We start from the raw sequence: 20,116 nt of genomic DNA, 5'->3' as shown, positions 1-20,116 counted from the left end.
CTGCATGATGGTTTTTTTTATCTCCCATTTAATGTAAGATAAAAATTTGGTAACATCCTTTTTAAACCTTAATCATACTGCAGAATACAGAAAGAGGTACAAAACCACTCAGTGGTCATTGCAAAAGCTGAGGGGTTTTGCAGCTGCACATGATAACCAGCTGCCTTTTGTCCCCAGAGAAAGAATGGGATGCCACTAGGTCTGTAGAGCAAACAGAGTAGCTGGTTGCTAAAGGGATGCATGCAAAATATTTAATATTTATATAAAATAAACAAGGCTATCAGAAATCTTAGAGTCATTGATTCATCAAACCATCTCTGCACTAATGAAACTCTGTTCTTACTTGGCAGTTTTCCCTCACAATCTTTTAGCAATAAAGATGGGTTATTCTGTAAATAGCACATCCAGTTCTGGAGCTCCATTTCGCTACAGACTGTGGTGCTGTGAGAGACATCTGCATCCAAAGTATCATGAGTATAGAATGATCAGATCACAAATTTATTCACACAGACTTCATTTTTGTTTTACTCTAAGTCTCAGCAAATGGACAATTCAGTGTTGGTTTTGGAGAACTAAAATTATTTTTTAAATAACACACAAATACTTAACCCTCATTAGCATGAGATAAAGATGACTAAGAATGTATTTCTAGTAAACATTGAAAACTTAAGATTTCAGGATCCTCTGAGAAAAACCTCACTTTTCTTTTAAACTGAGAATATAGCTACAGTTCAACATTCCAATGACAGACAATCTACACCTCTGAGACTGAAGGATTATAGCATTATTTATAAGCACACTGGACCAAATGTAAAAAAAAAAAAAAGAGAGAGAAAAAGAAAAAATAACTTGAGAGAAACTTGAGCATAAAAGCATCAATATTTGTAAAGCTTTTGGCTCAAGTTTTTCTTACATGTATATGAGACAACCTGGCTGCTGTGCAGTATCAGTGACACTTTGGGGAGCTACAAGACGACTGTGTCTCAACAGCTCCATAAACAAGTCCCTGAGTGACAGGCAGCTGGCAGGGCACATTTCCCAGCCCCGAGCTCCCTGAGAATGCCAAATGGGTGACCCATAGTCATCACCTGCCTTTAAGGTCACACTTTGCCCCATTCACCTGCTTAGTCTCATACCATCATGGCCCAAAACATCAGATAGGATTAGTAGCAGAAGAAATTAGGTGTTTTCAAGACTTGGGTATATGGGTTTCAAGTTAACAAAGACAAAATTTAATTCTAACCTGCATTTAACAACGAAACTGAATTTCTGTTGAATTTCTGTTGAATTTCTGTTGAATTTCTGTTGAATTTCTGTGGGTAAGTAGCTCTTACCCACAGCCCTAGTTGCACTTTCAAGAGATTGTGAACTCAGGGTGCTGTTCTCAAACAGATTAAGCCTGTGTAAACTGGGGCTACCGTGTTCCCCTCCCTTGAGCTGACACTTTTGCAATGACCCAGATAAGGGACCTATTCTAACAAAAAAAACAGACCTAGGAACACTTGCTAGTGCATCCAAATATGTAATTTGTGATAACATACAAAACCAGTACTTTGTAATGTTCTTTATCTCATTTTTATCATGATGAAAAAAGATTAATGAATGTAACAAAAACAATTAAGGGAAATTTTAAATGGAAAAACTAATTTTAAAATAGTAATAACAGGCAACAAGCAGGGATCTGTTGCCCATCATTAGCACACTGTTCAAATAAAATTATCCTGACTGTATAATGATTTCTCTTCCTCCTAAGCTAAGCTGACAGCATTCTGGAGAGCTTGAAATACTACAGATGCCAACCGTGTCTGGCACAGTGATTCTAAGGCTTTTTTTTACTTCAGCATTTTCAACACCTAATATTTTTTGTGAGTCACTGTACATCTTAACATCAACCTAAAACAAGAAAATGCTCTAAAGATGCTGTAACTAATCAGTAAGTAAAACTAACTTATCTTTTACTGGATGTTTTAATGAGATTAGTGGAAATTTTCAAAATTTTATTCTTTAACACTGTTCTGTATGACACATGCACATTAGCTAACCATGGCCCACAGGGCCCACAGACTACTTTTCTGCAACCACTGTTTTAATGTAGATAAGACTTCCCTGGAAAATATCTGTGTATTACATCATTGTCACAGGCAGAACAAATTTTAACAGAAAACTCCTACCACAGGCCATGTGCCCTGACATTTTCATTGCCAAGGGTCATTTCTTCAATCTGTATCTTTCCTGAGACTCAGAAATTGCTTACAGTAGGAGAAACCATATCAGAAAAGTATTAACATCACTCAGTAGTCCTTCAACATAATTAAGATGTATCATTAAGGGGAAAGAAATAGCACACTCTGACCCATGAGCTAACAGTCCAGCTGGCCTTCTTCCTTGTTACAGCACTTTCCCTTCATTCATGCACCCTCTTGATTTTCTGAACTACTGGAGTTCTTACCCAAATTCTCCTCTAAACTACTTGGTATGTATCTTTATAAATGCATAATCAGAATATGTGGGATATTTCATTAGTATAATTGAAAACACAGGGATGTAACAATTTCACATTTATCATTAAAACATCTGAATGAAATGGAGATCTCACACTGCTTCTGTTTAGTGTTTATCAAAAATTCCTGAGTCTCTTGCATTTATTGGGAGGCAGGAAATGGAGTCAGATGAAAAGCCTGAATGTACCCAAAAGAGTGTGAAATTTGTGATAAATGTAACTGCCTCAGTTCTTTGTATCCAGTCAATAACACTGTAAACAATCTAGAAGATGATACAACCCGAGCTTTACCAGGGTACACTCCTTCCATGGGTTCAGTTTTACAAAGGCAATCCCACATACCATCTTGCTAATGCCAAAAAGGCAGTCACATTACTTCATTCCTTTAACATAAGCTCTTGCTGTTTCGTGACAGCTCTAAATGCCCACCTGACCTCTCCCAGAGCAGGCTAAGCTTGACCAAGGCAGGCAAAAAGCAAATACAGTCCACGTGTGCGAGAGGAAAAACCCAGGACAGTAGCATTTCACCTTCTTGCTGGTTTTCTTGCTTACACCAGATGAGCTACAACAAGTGCAGTGCCTGTTTTTGATAGAAGGCATTAGACATCAGTTGTGTTTGTGCTTTGGTCAAAAGTTACCAGGTTTTAGAACTATACTACAAATACAGTTAGTGAATAGTGCCAATAAGGAATATTTAGTATCTTTCAGTATTGGAATGAAAGCCTCCATTTAGTTTGCAAAGAAGAGGGAACAGATGATGGACCCACATAATACCATGTATTACATAAAAATTCTAAATGTTGCAGCACCAGCCAGTATTGATTAACTTGATCTTTATTAAATATAAGGTTTTCTGGAAGCGATGTGTCTATCATTTTCTTCCCTAACAAGAAACCATACCAAAATATAATCTCAGAGCTCTCCTACACCAAACAAAAATAGCAGAACAACAGATTCCTGTGTCTGAGACTCTTTGGAAAGTGACATTACATAGTGTTAGTTACACTAACACCCCATTACTAGGACACTATGAATCCAAATTTATTTTGAGATCCAAGGTAATATTTGCTTTGGCAACAGTGAAGTGTTAATATGATTCAGCTATACTGGAGAATCATATCCTGAAACAATCTTGACTGTTGCTTGAGGAGTCATGAGATGATCTATGGCCTCAGAAGTGACTGTACTGGTGCAAAGTTTGCCATTGTGTCAAGAAGACTGGAGAAAAATTACTTCAGCAGCTCCATGTGCCTTTTAGACTTCCCACAAGTTCTGTGCAGGGACACAGAAGTCATGACTGTATATATATATATATATATATATATTTATTTATTTATTTATTTTAGCAAAAGCAGACAAAATATGGACTATAAGGTTTCTTTAAGGAATTATGCTCCTTGAATTGTATACAGAGAATTGCCTCCCATCATTTGCAGTTGCTCAGTGTCTTTGTTCTGAACTGACTACTTTGTCATAGCATGTTAGCACTGACATTCAGGATTTACGTATTTCCAGTTGTTTAAAAAAAAAGTTCTCTGTATAAATATTGTAAATATTGTATTTAATTATGTATTACATACCTCTCTAGCTTTACAAGACACAGTTAAACTTTTCTCCAGTGGCTTTTATAGATCCTCAACTTCTTGGCTGGAGGAAATCTGAAGGAGCAAAGAAGCAATTAAAATCAAAGACTACAGCCTGCCAGACAGCTGCAGACTGTGACTGCTCAGTGACTCAGGTCTTTGAGTAACTGTCTTGGCAATAATCATTACATCATTCCCATTTTTATGCCTTTTTAATAGCTGCTTTATAGAAAAAAAAAAAGAAAAAAGTAATAAATAAAGGAAAAAAAATCTTCTCTCGGGGTTGTTGGTTCTATGAAGGAGGAAGGAATGAAACCAGCCACTGAGACATCAGTTCCACTTCTGAGTGTGCATGGTGAAGGCGTTTCTCTGCTATGGTTTTTTCCATTATTGTTTTATTTCCTTATGAATACGCCTGGGGCCGTATTCCGGTGTCTCTGGAGAAAATGGCCTCTTATATTCAGCCTTCGTTCCCTAAACTTCTAATTATAGTCTTATGATCATTAATCCAGCAAGCCCAAGCGCACAGGCAGCGCTGTGATACACTGCACACACGCGTGCAGCTCTGACGCCCGCGGCAAGAGCCGCAGCTAGCGAGGCAGCTGGAACCCCAAGGGGAAACGGGAGCCACCGACGCCTCTGCGCCACGGGCACGGCAGCGCCGCCCTGGCGCCCTCTTCCCACAGCCGCCAGGCACGGCGGCCATCCGGCCCCGGCGCGCGCCGTGGCCACGGCCGCGCCAGCCCTGTGCCTCGGCCTCCCGCCGCCGCGGGGCCGCCTGGGGCAACCGCCGAGGCGCCGTCCTGCCGCAGGTGCGGCCCGCGGGGCCTACGCGCCCCAACATGCTCCGCGCCCGGCTCCCCGCGGCGCCACGCGTCGGGGAGGCCGCGCGGCGCGCTGGGTAACGTAGTCGGAACTGGGATGCGTTGTGGGGGAGTGGTTGGGAAAAGAGCGGCCGGGAGCGGCGGTGGCCGCTCCGGTTTTCCACGCGAACGAGCGGCGAGCTCCGGCTAAGGGCAGGGGTCGGCCTGGCGAGGACTGGTGGGGCAGGTCAGGCCGATAGGCGGCGGCACCTGGACGCGACAGCGGCGGCACCGCCCGCCCGCCTGGCGGGGAGGGGAAGGAGGAGGCGGAGGCGGGGGGAACGGAGCGGCTGCCGCGCGCTGCCGCATGTGCTTGGAGCGGCGCCGGAGCGGGCAGCGCGAGCCATGGCGGAGCACGGCGGCCCCGGCATCCCCAACGGCGAGTGCGCCGCCCGCCGCCCCGGCAACAGGGTCACCGTCGTGCTGGGCGCCCAGTGGGGCGACGAGGGTAAAGGCAAGGTGGTGGATCTGCTGGCGCAGGACGCCGACATCGTCTGCAGGTGCCAGGTGAGGAGGAGGAGGGGGGAGGCGGCCGGGGCGCGGGGGAGGCCGCGAGTGTCACCTTGAGGCGGGCGGCCCCGCCGCCGGCCCCGCCGGGCGCTTCTAACTGCGCCGGTTCTAGCCCGAGCGCCCGGGCAGGCGCATGGCCGGGGGCGGCGTGGGCTGCGGGGCAGCGGAGCCTTCCCTGGTGAGAGCCCCGTGCAGGGCTCCGCAGCCCTCCCGCGCCTCCTTTGTCCCGGCGCCGGGGCAAGAGGAGGAAGAGGAAGGCGCCCTCCTCGCCGCCAAGAGCTGGCCCCCGGCAGGAGGAATGCGCCTGGGGTCGCGTCCTCCCTCCCCCTCAGGCCTCCCACTCTTTGTGTCCGGGGGGCGCCGGGAAGGGGCCGCACTCGGCGGCTCCGGCAGCGTCGCCGCGGGGCCGGGATCCCGCCCCGGCAGTGGCGGCTGGAGCCCTCCCGGGCCGCAGCGCCGGGAGCGGCGCGAAACCGCCCGCGAGTTGTAGGATGCACGTGGGGGATTCGTGTAGTCCGCCACAACTCGGTCGTCTTCAGCAAAAACTAGCTGGTAAATGATTCGCCTGCCCTCGCTCCAAGATCGTTGTTGTGTCAATGGGATCCCACATTTACCTGTTTATATATTTATATATTTTCCCCCTCTCTACGGAGGCCTTATTCCAGCCAAAAAGCAAAAAAAAAGCCTAGCCTTTTCTAGCCTGCAAGCAAAATACTCTTAATGCCTGCGTTAAAACAACACAGATCTAAGGAGATGTTTTTCTTAGTATCTCTAGTATAGTAATTCTGTACAGCACAACACAGTGAGCTGAAGCTACACACGGTTTTTTCATAAAGTTGAGAGATACAGCAGCATAAAATGCCTGTAGGATGTGCAGGTTTCACGTAAGTGTTGTTATCTGTGTGCCTTTGTTGAATGCGCAAATTAAATTTGCTTTTAAATAAACATATTTTGGAAGTGCCTACCATTCCCCAAGGAGTCCAAACGCTGAACTGTTGTTATCCAATGAGAAGTGCACATAAACTGGTGTTTTCAAAAACAAGTCAGTTACAGAGCTGACAAGTCAATACCTTGAACTTCAGGGAATTAAATTTTGAAGTAAACAAATATATTCTTAAATAGCTGTTTTCACAAATGAATTCTTTTTTCCACTTCTCTGGTTTTTTGTTTGGTATTTTATTTTTTTTCTTTTTTAATAATAAAATTGATGTGGTGCTGTGGTATGACTGCCTGGCTTTGTGGGTCATAGAACAGAGTGACTCAGTTCATCCTTTATGACTTTGTTCTTGGAACTTGAAGGGCACCTAGGTGAATGTGTATGTTTAATACTAAGTTTTGGAGGAGAGACAAGAGAGGCAAACAGTGAATTTCTGTGTGCACATGTTTTAATGTGCTTGTTACTTGTTTTGAATCAGCTGGGTAAAGGATGAAGAAAAGGGAAAAATTCTGATGTTATCTCAGGCCAATTCTGATGTTATCTCAGGCCATTCTGATGTTATTTCATGGCCATATCCCAGGCCATGAACTTCTGCCATTTTTAACAGCTTGCTGCTCCTGATGAAGGAACTTTTTCTTCCTCATTTCTTCCCTTCCTGTAAATGGCTGTGCTCCCCGAGTCTCCACCCATGCACTAGCTCTGGCAATTGAACACTTCTGTAAGTTGATTTAACTCATCAGAGTGGCAGGAAACTATTACTTGTTGGATTTACTTTCTACTGTTCTAGTAAATAAAACTGAATTTTATTGGTTCAGAGGACCTTGGTGAGAACAGAGGTCCAGAACAGGGTAAGCAGAAAGAATGATTTCTCAGAATGAGAGGAGAAAATATGAATATTCTCCTTCAGTGGCACTGATAAAATAATTTATTATTATTGAATATTCTTGCTATGTATGCAAGCATATTTGTGAACTTTTTGTTAGTGCTGGTAAATCAGTCTGACCCTTCTGCTTTTTCTAGTGGTACACGTCCAGAAAGAAAGACAGTCACACACTTGGTCTGGTGCTTGCTAATATCAGCTTTCTGTAATTGGAGCTTCTGATTCTTATTTCACTGTTCCAGGATGGTTCTTTCTGTTCATCATGCCACAGAGTTGCTAGAATGCCTGCAGATGACGTCAAATATTTCCAGAGTGCTCTTGTGGAAAATTTATTAGTACAAGTGTTGGAGGCCTAGCAAAGTTGATGTAGCAGGTCTGAGATGTCTTGGAAACTTGTGTTGTACTTGCAAAGAAACACTTTGGGGTTCTTCTCGTTGTCCTTTGTTCTGGGCAGATGCAGAGCATGAAAATGGTCCCGTCTCTGCAGCGAGATGTGACTTATCACTTAGTTTTATGATGCCTGTAGAGGCATTGAAAGAAGTTTTACTCTGAAATCTGTAGCCATACCTTCCTGTCTTCTAAGCAGCGTATGTGCTGATGACTCCAATTTGATCAACCAGCTATGGCATTTGGAACCAGGTGCTTACTTGGGTGCAATTAGCTGAATGAGTGTGTCAGGAAATAAGTTGCATTATGACTCTACTTTTAAATAGCACCCTCTAGAGTATTTTATCTTAGGTTTAGTCTCATGCTCAGAGAAAGAGAATGGTATTTTCAGAAGACAGCTTCAGAATTTAACAGAACTTAATTTATTATGGTTTCAAAAACAACTGTTAGAAGAAGCTAAATTCTCCGCAGGCATTCTAAGCCAAAACTAAAATATGTCCAGGGGCTGCATGTATGTAGTTGAAGCTGCACTGGCAGCTATGATAGTTTTGTGAAGATACTGCACAGGGTTCAGGTACAATTAATACAAACATGTTTATATGACAGGTAAAGTATGTAGTTGTTCTTCCACTGTAAAATCAGAATTGTTCATTGTTCTTGATTTACCTCTTGAGAGTTTCTGGTAAAATGATACTGTTGATAAAAGGAATACATTGGTGACACTTTGCACTTAAACCTGTATCTTGTTTTCAGTGTATTAAAGAACAAAGTCTGTCTACATGCTATCACATAAATCATAGTTCAGACCGTAAAACAGAGCAAGAATTGATTTGGGATTCAGGAATAATTACCAGAAAAAATTTAGTTTTGTATGATTTGATTGATATAATTTTCTCTTTGTAAGCAGTTAGCCTTGATGCCAGCAAACCTGCCAGTTTTTAAGGTTATTGTATTTTGTAAATTCCACAGATAATGGAAAGTTAAAGGAAAACATTTCTTGTTGTGATTGAGGATTTCCTACCATTGCAGAGTGCAGCCAAGTTAGGGAATGAATTACCAGAGCTTCATTTGTTAGTGGGAGTGATGGAAATGGGAAATTAATGCAAGCAAGTTATATTAGATTAAATTTTTTCAAAACAAATACAGTACTAAAAGATGCTGTGTGTCTCTTACATTAACAGCACCCCTCCAGTGTTTACCAGTGTTCAGCATGCTGCAAAAAACGTAATATTTGCACTGGTTCTATTCTCTTTCACTCATTTCATCAGCAAGTTTTTGGTCACTTCCTTTTCTTACTATTGGAGGTAGTTGATGTAGTCAGAGACTGTAATTCACAGAAGTGAGTCAGATTTCTAAGTTATCACTTCTTTTTTTTATGCCATATTCCCCATGCTGAAGAATACCATTTTGCTGCTTCTTTAGTTCTGTCCTACAAGTTGTTGCTGCTTCAAAGCAGAATTGTAGCTTCTTGCCAGGTCATCTTATCTGGTTTCAGTGTGATCTGCCTGCTGTGGGATTCTACTTCTGAGCTGCTAATGCATAGGAATTGCAGTGTGTGGAGGCTTCATACTTCCTTTTCCTCTTCTGCCCAACAGCAGTGTGCACAGCAATGCCACTGCTAATCGCTTGATAATGTGGCAACTGTAGTGCAACATCTAGAGGAGTTTTCAGTGTGCAGATCTTGGGGTTAAGCAGTCACCATCAATCAGCTGATAACTGATTGATAATGGTTACCATTGATCAGCTGCTGACTGAAGTCCTCACACTAATGCTGCCTGATACCTTCACTAATCTTTACATGGCTACTTTTTTTTTTAAAAAGAATTTTTTTTTAATCTTCCATTTGCCAAACCCACTGTTTTTTCTGAATATTCTAATTTGAAAAATACTAAAGTCTAGAGCCTATGCAAGCCGTGCAGAATTAGGAATACCAGAATCAATAGCTGTAGTTGTTGGTGCTCATTTTTTAGCTGCTCAGGCATTCAGTAGGTGATGCCTAGCTAGAGCTTTCTCTAAGTGCTGGGTGCACTGCTGGATCTTGTGGTTGGCAGCGTGCCTGTGGTGTGTTCTGCTGAGGAAAGAGTCACTGAAGTGATGTCTTTGGCCTACCCCATCAGTGAGTCCTGCACTTACAGACCTACTTTAAAGCATCATGGGCAGGTGATCTCTTATTACTGTAAACAATTACACAATGTCTACATTATTTTAAACAGAAGAACAGTTTAAATGTGATTTTCCAGCTCATAAAGTTTGCACTATTAACAAAGAAGGCCTTAAAAGCCCTAAAGGGCAAATTATACCTTGATCTGCTGATCTCTTAGTGCTCTTTACATCTCACTGTTAGCTGTTACTACAGAAGCTTAGTGTGTTTGTTGACTGAGATGCAATACTCTGTAGAAATTTTTTAAGATTTCAAATGCATTTTTTTTTTTTTATTTCTACTGTACTACTTAATGCATTTAGAACATGTTTTCTGTAAGCATTCCCAAAGTAACTTTTTGTTTTTTCCTGTCCTTTCTTGAATATTGTTGTGACTGTAGCAGACATGGGTGGAGTTTTGTGCATTGAGGCAATGCAGTGCTGGACATATCTGTGCTTTGGATGTTTTTCTTGTCCCTTATCTGCCTGCCTCACTTTATCTCTTTTATCTCTTAGGGATAGATTGGTCTTTATTCTGGACTTCAATCATGACTCCTGTTTCCTACCTAGCATATATAGGCATTGCAGCAGAATAAAGTTTTGCAGGTCAGTTAAAACAAAGTCAGAATCATCTCTAAACAGTCTTTCTGAATAACTCCTTTCTGTAGTAGTCCTCAGAGCTAATTCTGTCAGTATAGAGAAATGGATGGAGTTTTTAAAGATTAATAGACTTCAGAAAAGTTAGTGTTTTATTTGTTAGGAGAAAACAGGTGAATGTGTAAAACACAGTGTTCTTATTTTGTTACATTCTGCCTCAAACCACATTCTTGATGCAACAACGCTTGTACTACACATTCAGAAATTTCTGAAGTCTAGCCAAAGTTTGAGAAACCTTTATAAAGTATGTAACATGATGGCTCCTTGAACTAGGTTTAGATCTTGCAGACATGAATGGATCTGTAAACGAAGAAAATGGCTAACTGCTGGCTGCTGTTTATACTGAAATTCAGTAGTAGGTTATATACTAGGGTTTGTTAGCTGTTTATTCAGTGGGAATGGAGAAGGGAGAGAGAGAGAGAAATTAATCACAAAATATATGAGAATATGAGAAAATGAATTCATATCAAAAGCTTGTGGTTTTTAAAATTGTTTATACATTTTTAAAGGGGGATGGTTTGCAGTCTTAAGGTCAAAATATATTTTTGACAATATGTCTTGAAATGAGAAGTGAATAGCATAGTAGTTGCAAAGCTGTGTCTACTTGGGACACATCATGGGCTTCAGATGTGTCTCCTCATTAGACTGATGAATTTTTTAAAGGTGTGCTCAGCATTCCCAGAATCTGATTGTGGCAAAAAGCAGCCTTTCACATGTTTTTTGTAAGTAATGGTAGTATCCAACTTTCTTGGTATATTTTTTATTTTTTGTCTAAGAGTTAAATGAAAATGTTTGCAAGCATATGATGCCAAAGCAACATTGACTTGCTTCTTGCCCAACTTGGCAGTCACTTGGATAGCTAGCTCAGAAACAACAGTGGTTGCCCTGAGCTAAAAATGAATGCTGGAATGTGGTAGCAATAAAAGTAAACTGTAGAAAAAATTATGCACACACACATCTGATGGAGAGAGTTGAAAGGAGTGTATGGCTTCTTCCTTAACATTGCATGAGATAACATCTCTTTAAAGTAGACAACTAATTTTTATTCTAGAGGAAATAACTTGAAAGACTTCTTTGCTCTTCCCTGAGGCATCATATTTTTGAGATAGACAACTTGGCATGATCATGTCATAAGAAAAGGCAGTGATTGTCATCATAGACTTTTTGGGTAGATGGTTCTCTTAAATGCATATGTCAGTATTTCAAAGCTGCTCTGAATACTCTTGTATTTAGTACCAGTTTAGAGAGCCATTTCACAATGTGCTGTTAATTGCGATTTCAATCTGCTTTCCTCCAGTCTTCTTTTTCATAAGCACCTCCACTGCTAAGTAAAGTTGTAGTAATGCAGACCATTCTTAGCAGCTATCGTGGGACTGCTGTAGGCAAGGAGGTTTGAACTGTCTTGATGTATTCAGAAGGGATTTAACTGTTCTAGTGTTTATGCTAACATCTGGTCTGCTCTTGACTAACAAAGATGTGCTCTGGAAATAAAATACCTATTTTCAACATATTATTGCTGAGAAGAGCGTGCCTGGGTTCGTCTGGCCTTAGTGCACCGAGCTATAGGTAACTGCTGGGGATGTTTAACCTCAGAGACACCTTTGGCTCGCTGGCAGTTGCAGTTAGGCACTCAGAATGAGCCCAAGTAGAGTAGAAACTCAGTTTACCTCTAGTGGAAAAGGTTCAGGCAATGGTGAAGAGAAAGGGAGCGGGTTCTGCCGGAGAGTTAAATCCAGAGTTTATTCCAAGGTGACACAGTTCTGAATCTCAGTACAGCTCCAAGAGACCCCGACCGCATGTTTCCAGCACCTTTTAAACTCCCAGGGAGGTGGGAGGGAGAGGATAGGTGAGCCACCAACCAGGTGGGAGGGGGAGGGTCTCAGGGGACAATGACACCTGGACAGGCCAATGACTCCAGGTCTGAAAAGCATCTTTTGAACTTCTGCCAATTACACGATGCCCTTGCTGGAATGTGGAACTTGACAGACAGCAATTAGGAAGAGGGCAGGGGGAAGGCAAGGGGGAAGCAGAGCTTCACACCACAACATCAACATATGTAGATCTGAAAGGGAGAAAGATATGCAGTTGTTCCTCTGTCTTGATTTTACATGCACTATGTTTGTGTTCCTGCGGTGATTTCTTACTTGCATCTTCTATTTATATATGTGCACATGTAATATTTGGGTAACACACATGGCACACATTCATTCTTGCTCTTTGTGCTCTACACAAAGGTTTTCCAGAACAAGGAATGTTTTGCTGGGGTTTTTTCCGCTTATAATGCAGAGTCATATTTTTTGCTTTCAGTTTATGAACAAGAATTCTGCTTTTTGGTTTTGCTGAATATCTAAATTGGTCCATTCATGTTTTCTGTTAGATTGTTGGCACTCTTTTTTTGCCAAAAAAAGAAAAAAAAGAAAAAAAAGAAAAATGGAAGGGAAACCTCCAAAGTTTTAAGCTAGGATGAATTTAAAACTGAAAGGTACTGTCTTTCAGTGAATGACAGACATACTAAGTATATCCATCATTCACTGAAAGAGTTCCATATGCCAAGAAGATGGAAGAACTACAAATTCTTATCCTTTAAACTGGAAGGACAAGCGGTGATGTCTCTTGCATGCATTTTTGCCAAACCAGTGAGATTGGCTGCAAACTGAGGAGCAAGGAACTTCTCTGATCAAAGTCACCAGAGAAAAAGTGTTCTGGTTCAGGAGGATGTCTCTGTAAGCATTTGAGTAGAGCTTTGTATAATTTTCAGTCTTTTTGGGAAGTGAGATTCCTTGTTTCCTGAGTTGTTGGCTTCACTCAGCTTCACATGAGCTCCTAAGTCAACAGGCATTCCACATAAAATATACCATAGCTTCTAACATCCAGTTCCATAAGCTGAGTTTTGGTAATGGCTGGTTATGCACTGTAAACTTGAAGTTTAGCTGATCAACTTCCTTTTGCTATTTTAATTCAGTAAGAAAATAATCTTTTGGTTTAAAAAGAGCATCTCTCTTTAATCCTGGGAGTTGAGGTCATGTTGCAAAAATGTTGATTAAATCGTCATCAGTTCACCTTTCTAAAGACCATCATAGGTCATTACTGTTTTGTCAAATTAACTTTATTAAATTATCAAGGCTCCTATAGAACTTCAATAAAAAGGCTGGTTCTTATTTGTCCAGTGAATCAGCTTAATACATAAGTGTTCATTGGGGGCTTTTCACTAGTACAACAAGGCAATTCTGGAAAAAAAATTGCTGTTAAATATTATTATCAATGCTTCTTCTCTATGCTGTATATGTGATTAGAAAGCTATTGTGCATGGACAGAATGTAGCAATCTAAAGAACTTTGGGAAGGTTCAAAATGAGAAGACTTATCCTTAAAGTTGCTCATACATCCTTAGGAGTTTACCAGTGTGGGTCCAAAGTATGACTCTGTAATAGTTACACTTCTCAGTCTTCAGAGCTATAAGGAAAAAAAATTGTAAAATTGCAGTCAGGTGCTTGCATTAATATTTTTACTAGTGTTGTTCTGTTGTTTACCCAAAATGTTAGCAGTTAGGGTATTTAAAGCTATAGAAAGCAAAAGAAAATAAGTAATTTTGCATAGCCAGGGGAAGTGCTCAACTGATAACCCTTAAAATTACCATAGACGTCCTATTAGAAACACTGTTCAATCGGTGTGTTTAAAGTGTGTCCTCTTTGATACTATTCATTAGCCTTCAGTGGTTTTTCCAGTGATGCTCTCTGGGCAAGGGCACAGTGTTGTGTAAGTGTTGTGTTTGTGTCAGGTGTGCGAGTGTAGTGTTTGTGGTGAGTGTTGCTTTCTGGTGCTTTGATAGTGGCTTTTGGCTAGCAGATGTCACTTGTTTGCTTTATTGATGTTTCAAGCTTGTTTCTAGTAAAATGTCAGCTAGCAGATAATGACTTTTTCCCCTTTCAAATGAGTATTTTCAGGCGTTCAACACTCTTGTGAAAAGGGTGTTTTCAAAGAATGTTTATCAAACAGCTCCCAGAAGAGCAATGCTTGCAGCTGCCTTTGCTATCTTCTGACCCCTTTGTGTGCATGTCACTGATTCTGTTCCTGTTTGCCAGGATAGGTATGTTTTAGAATGGTATCTCTTTTTGTGTGTAGTACTGACCAACCTATCTGAATTGAATATGCAGATTCTTAGGTGTGGTGCTTACACTGAGAAGGATTTTTGGGCTAATTAATCTTTAACAAGCTAAAGTAAACAAAAAAAACCATGGTTTTTTGTTTACTTTAAGAAAATATCTCTGAGCAGCTTATCAGTGTAAAATATTTCAAAAATAGTGTTTTCTAGGGAATGTTTTATGGAATTATGTTTATAGAAAGCAGATAGGTATGAGGCTTTGTTACAAGGATTGCTGTCAGTCTTAACAGTAGTAGTGTGATAATTTGTGTATTAGTGGGCACCTTTCTGTCTCCTGTAAATTTAGCTCTTCTACACGTTTAATAACTTGGATATTTCAAGATTACTAGCTAGTGGTCGGGGATCATATGCTTTTTCAAGAAAGTCATTAAGGCATACTGCACTAGTAAAACTGGAATAATGCCTTTTAAGAGTTTATATGTTCAGTTATCCTACACAGGTTTTGTTTAAATATTACAGATTAAGTAGTGATCACGTACCTGATCTTACTTTCTTTATTCCCTTGAAATACTTTAAAATAATACTGTAATTTAATAGTGTCAAGATTATGTAAGGAGAAAAAAAGCTACTATCTCTTAATAGGATTTTAAATTGTTCATTCATCAGAGCATCAAACTAAGACCTTAGACTAAATCTTTGTACTAAAATCACAGAATTGTGGAATGGTTTTAGTTGGAAAGTGCTTCAAATATCCCTTAGTTCCAGCCCCCTTCTGCTATGTGTAGGAGCACCTTTCATTAGACTGAGCTCCATCCAGCCTGGCTTTAGGCACTTTAAGGGAGGGATGGGGTATCCACCACTTCTCTGGACAGCCTGCTGCAGTGTCTCACCACCCCCAGAGTAAAGAATTTCTTCCTAATATCTAATCTCAGCCTGCCTTCTCTCCATTAAAAGCTATTCCCCCTTGTCCTGTCGTTACACGCTCTTGTAAAAAGTCCCTCTCCAGGTCTCTTGTAGGTCCTTGGGTACTGGAAGGCTGCAGAAAGGTTGCACCTGAGCTTTCTCTTTGCCAGGCTGAACAATTCCAGGTCTCTCAACCTGTTTTCACAGAAGAGATGCTCCAGCCGTCATCTTCATGGCCCTCCTCTGAACTCGCTTCAGCAGCTCATGTCATGTTGGGACACACAGCAAAGGTTCATGTTGTTATTCATGATGGTTTTCATGCTGTGTCTCCCGATAAATGGAAGGAAATGTTTTCATTCCAATCCAACTGGCACCCTTTTGAGCTGGATTTTACATTGTAATTTGATAAAGCTGTGGGCTGCTGAGAGCGCTGATTCTTTGGTCACTGAAAATCATTTGGGAGCGGAGAGAGAACTGTTCCAAGTACTGTGCTGAAAAATACAAGGAGGAAAAATAATGGAAGGAAGGAAGACAAACAAACCAAATGCTTTTAACTTAATTTAGTGCTAAGAAGGTTGCTGACTTCTGAAAATCCAATTTTAGAAACCTTAACGTATGCTTAGACTCCAGTACTATGTCTTTAGATAGAGATGTCAAAGTTAATGGCGCTGTGTTTAAGTGAAGTATGCTTGGGACTTCTGGTGTAGTCCTGAGTGAGCCCCTTGACAGGAGCATGGTGTTATTGGTTGTTGCTGGTTCTTACTGCTCTTTGTTTTGGGTTGCTGTTTTATTGCTGGAGAATTGTAGAATTGGTTTTATGTTCTTTGTTCTATTCCTATATTTTCATTTTTCCGTGGTGAAAAAGGCTTCCTCTGCTGCTCTTCTGCCAAATGGGAAGAAAGCATCCCAGTGAAAAAGTTCTTTGTTCAGAGTGCTGCTGGGGTCTTACCTCTCTTATGTATAAGTCATCTTTCAGCCTGGTCAGTCCTTTTGTGCAGTGGGTCTGTTTGTAGGCAAATCCAGAGTTGCCTTGCCCTCAGGACTGAGTATCTTGGCCATGGTGCACTTGTTGGTTCAGCCAGAGGAAATCTTGTGCAGGGAGAAAGGCAAAGGAAGCCACTGCTACATGTGTGTGGTGAATTCCAGACTGAGGAAGAGCATCCTGTGGTCTTGCTGCACGTTTGTCCACTGCCTGTGTTGGCACACATGTGTTTGTTTTCACGTGTATGGGAGAGAAGTCCTGTTGTTTGGGTACTTAGGAGATTACTGAGATGTGGTAAACTGATTTTTTATTTAGTTAACTAGGGAGTATTGCCAGCCTTAATGACTGTATATTTTGACTGAAATTACTTGTATATCTTAATTTCCCTCTGGCAAAAGCTTTATGTAAGGTATTCAATATAGTTTGAACATGAACTTTGTTTAACTAATAGTGAAAATAATTTCCACACTTCTCCATTATTAATGTTTAAACATGTGAATCAGAGGAGTGTTAATTTGAATGACCTAGCTTATCCCATTTGGTTTAGTTGGGTGAGGGAGGAGGAGTGAGAAATTCAGATGGAAAGCACAGAAGCCGGGAGTGACTTCATCAGTTTAAAGCTTAAATTATGCTCAGAGGCAATAGTTGCCTGCATTAAGATCAGTATCTGGAGAAGGGAAAAAACAACCCAAAACAAATTCAAGCCCCATAACCTAAAAACAACCCTCCCCTTTACCTCACCACCACTAGAACTCTGAGTTCAGATTTCTGTAATTAGAATTGTTTACCAAACCTGTGTTGAGCAATGTCTGAGCACACAACATGTGTACACTTCACTGCAAGTTCACTGTAAAGTGTACAGTGTAAACCATTATTTTAAAATATTACAACTCATACTGTGTAACCACATGCTTGCACTTCTTCAGTTAGGGTAGAGCTTACCTGTAAATAAGCAGAAGAATTTTGAAAATCGAATTAATGACATGCTGTTACTTTAATGCTCTCTTAAAATAGGGTTTGAAATTAAAAATGCTTTTCAAAATGACTCATTTTGACTGAATGACATCAAGAGCAGTGTGGGGACTGACTTAATATTCTGACAGACAGCTTCCATCAATAACACTTTCAGGATTGAATCTTTTTGCATTGTGGGCATCATAATATTATAATCAATAATTTGTGAGATTCAAATTTCAGTCTAATCTGAAAATACGCTTTTGGAAACCTTGAGGCATTCATATGGGTTAAGATGGTGATTTGTCACACATTTTCTATTTTAGTCTAGCAAAATCCCTTAAAGTGAAGCTGCTCACAGTAAACATGCAGAATAAATACCACTAGTTTGCTTCTAGGTGAAGCATGAGCTCTGTTGCATGAACAGTCAAGGTTTAGAAGGTAAAATGCCATTTTTATTCTGTCAGCCATGGGGTATTTTTCAGTGAGCATGGAACTGACACCCTTGGCATCACTCAGCAGTGCAAAGATGAAATCTTGACACCGCCTGAAGTCAGCAGTTACGCTCTCGTGACCAGCAGAGTGAGAGGCTGCACACTGTACACCTTGTTCAAGCACATGTGACTGCTGAACTTTAGGTTGCCATGTCTGAATGGCACTAGTTACTTGGCAAACTTTAGGACACTAAGGATTTATTGTTGATCATGTTCTAATTTCTAGGGTGGCCAGTTTTTCTTTCTCTTTTTTGACATTCATGACACAAGAGAACCTTTATTTTTTTTTTAAATAAATTGAGAAGCAAAATATGAAATTAATTTGTCCAGCTAGTAGGGAATCTCAAATGAATAGTCAATCACTGATGTTAGTGTTATTTATGAGTTAGTCCAGTTTATTTATGCTGCCGTGGGAGACTTTGGACTTGTGTTCTCATTTGTAAATTACTAATTCCTCAGTACTTCAGTGTTGTACTTAGACCTATCTATTGAATTTTCATTTAAAGCACTTCAGTGCTCATGTTCAAGTCTTGACTGATATTAGTAAGGAATCTAATAGAAAGGAATAATTTGAAGGAATCTGATGTGGAAGAAGGTAACTACCACTTTCAGCACAAGTACTTGACTATAAATGATACTTTAGTGCATAGCTGTGCTGTTTTGCTTAGCTTCTCAAACATTAGGTAGAAAACGAATGTCTTTTATTACAAAAAATGCCTAGTGCATTTTATATAAGTATATAACTTAATAGTTCTTAAAATATTGTCTACTTTTGGAGTAACTTGCAGTAGCTCAGGAGTATCAGCATTGCATTTCAAAAATAATTGTAAATTATCTATCTGTTAATGTAGTTAACATCCTTTTGAATCAAACACACAATTGTGGAGTGGCAGACTGCTAAATAATCTTCTTTAAAGCTGTTGAGTAGAAAGAATGCAAACAGGAACAGGAAGTTTATTCCTGAGCATTTATTACTTTCTTAAAAGAGTAAATTTAAAAGCCTGCTTTATGTCTTGGTTCAATATGTTTCATTTGTTGTGAATTGAAAATTTATCATTGTTGATAAATTTATCATTGTTAGATCACTTGCAGAGAAAATCTGCATCCAAAAATCTTTACAGCTACTTCAAGGTAACGTTCAGTTCATGGAAAAATTATGCAGTATGTTACTTAAAAATTAAAACTTTTATTAAGCTCAAGCATTTCCTTTTTTGAGTGAAGGTTTGTAAATTTTCTCTCTTTTCAGAGGAGGTGAAGTGGTCAAAAGTCCTCAAATAAATAACACTGAAATTACAAAATTTTCATTGCTGACTTCATTGCGATTAGGCTTGTACCTGTGGCATGTGTATCTGTGTACTGGCACAAATGTTTATATCTACAACTACTCTTTATTTGTACTGTCAGATATAGCTTTATGTATTGGATTCATGCTTTGTGAATGTACAGAAGTAGTGAGTAGCTTAGAAAAGTCCATCTGTGATACAATATTCTGAAATAGTTCAGATTTATAATTCCACGGATTAATAATTCTTATAGTTTATTTTCTTTTCATATAATGCCTTTCTTCAGTTTGTCTTGTGCTGAAAGGTGTCTCAGCTTAAAAGTCTTTCTTTAAGGTTTTCTTTCTGTGAAACAGTTTGTTTAACTTCTGGTGTGAGGAGCCTTTAAAGGATGTTCCTGTGGTTATGACAAACAGAACCGTTTTGTATGTAACCTTGTCTTGCACAAAGGACTGGGTCACAAGAGAGTATAAGCTTATTTTCAAAAGTACAGCAAACAAGAGCTGGGGAGATTTGGTAACTGTTTTGTAATCTTTTTAGTTTCATAAGCCTTTCTTGACCGTCTTTAAGACTTGGTCACAAGCTTTTAGTATTTTAGATGGATTTCAGAGTTTAATGAATCTCTTAATGCTCTCTTTGTTGTAATGAAAAGTGCTAGAAATGTTTAAAGTGTTAGTTTGATGTAAATAGTTTCTGGTAGCTTGGGAAAACGCAGTTGTTTTAGTTGTCTTTAGATTCACCCCTTAAAAGCATGTATAACATAACGTGTATTTAACATAAATTACTTGTACTCTTACATAACTCCTCTTATCAGGAAGGAATAGAATGAACTAAATACTGGTTACTATTCATAGAAAAACACTCAAAGGTCTGAACCCAAAATTCAGAAAAACATGCCTGTGTGTTGCCAGTCCCAATAGCTGTATGGTTTTATACATCCAGTTTA

General features: G+C 40.1%; 1 protein-coding gene across 1 annotated transcript in view; it reads left to right on the top strand.

Moving 5' to 3' along the window:
- The first annotated feature begins 5,220 nt into the window (after window positions 1-5,220).
- The window catches only part of ADSS2 (adenylosuccinate synthase 2), a 37,532-nt gene continuing 22,636 nt past the window's right edge, over window positions 5,221-20,116 (top strand). The window contains exon 1 of the mRNA XM_059841468.1: window positions 5,221-5,453. Within this exon, the coding sequence (XP_059697451.1) occupies window positions 5,292-5,453 (162 nt within the window). The 5' untranslated portion in view covers window positions 5,221-5,291. The remainder of the gene's footprint in view (window positions 5,454-20,116) is intronic.

The sequence above is a fragment of the Haemorhous mexicanus genome, chromosome 3, assembly GCF_027477595.1.
Source record: "Haemorhous mexicanus isolate bHaeMex1 chromosome 3, bHaeMex1.pri, whole genome shotgun sequence".
NCBI classification, from domain to species: Eukaryota; Metazoa; Chordata; class Aves; order Passeriformes; family Fringillidae; genus Haemorhous; species Haemorhous mexicanus.
The sequence above is the reverse complement of the archived record's forward strand: the minus strand, read 5'-3'. Positions and strand labels throughout refer to the sequence as shown.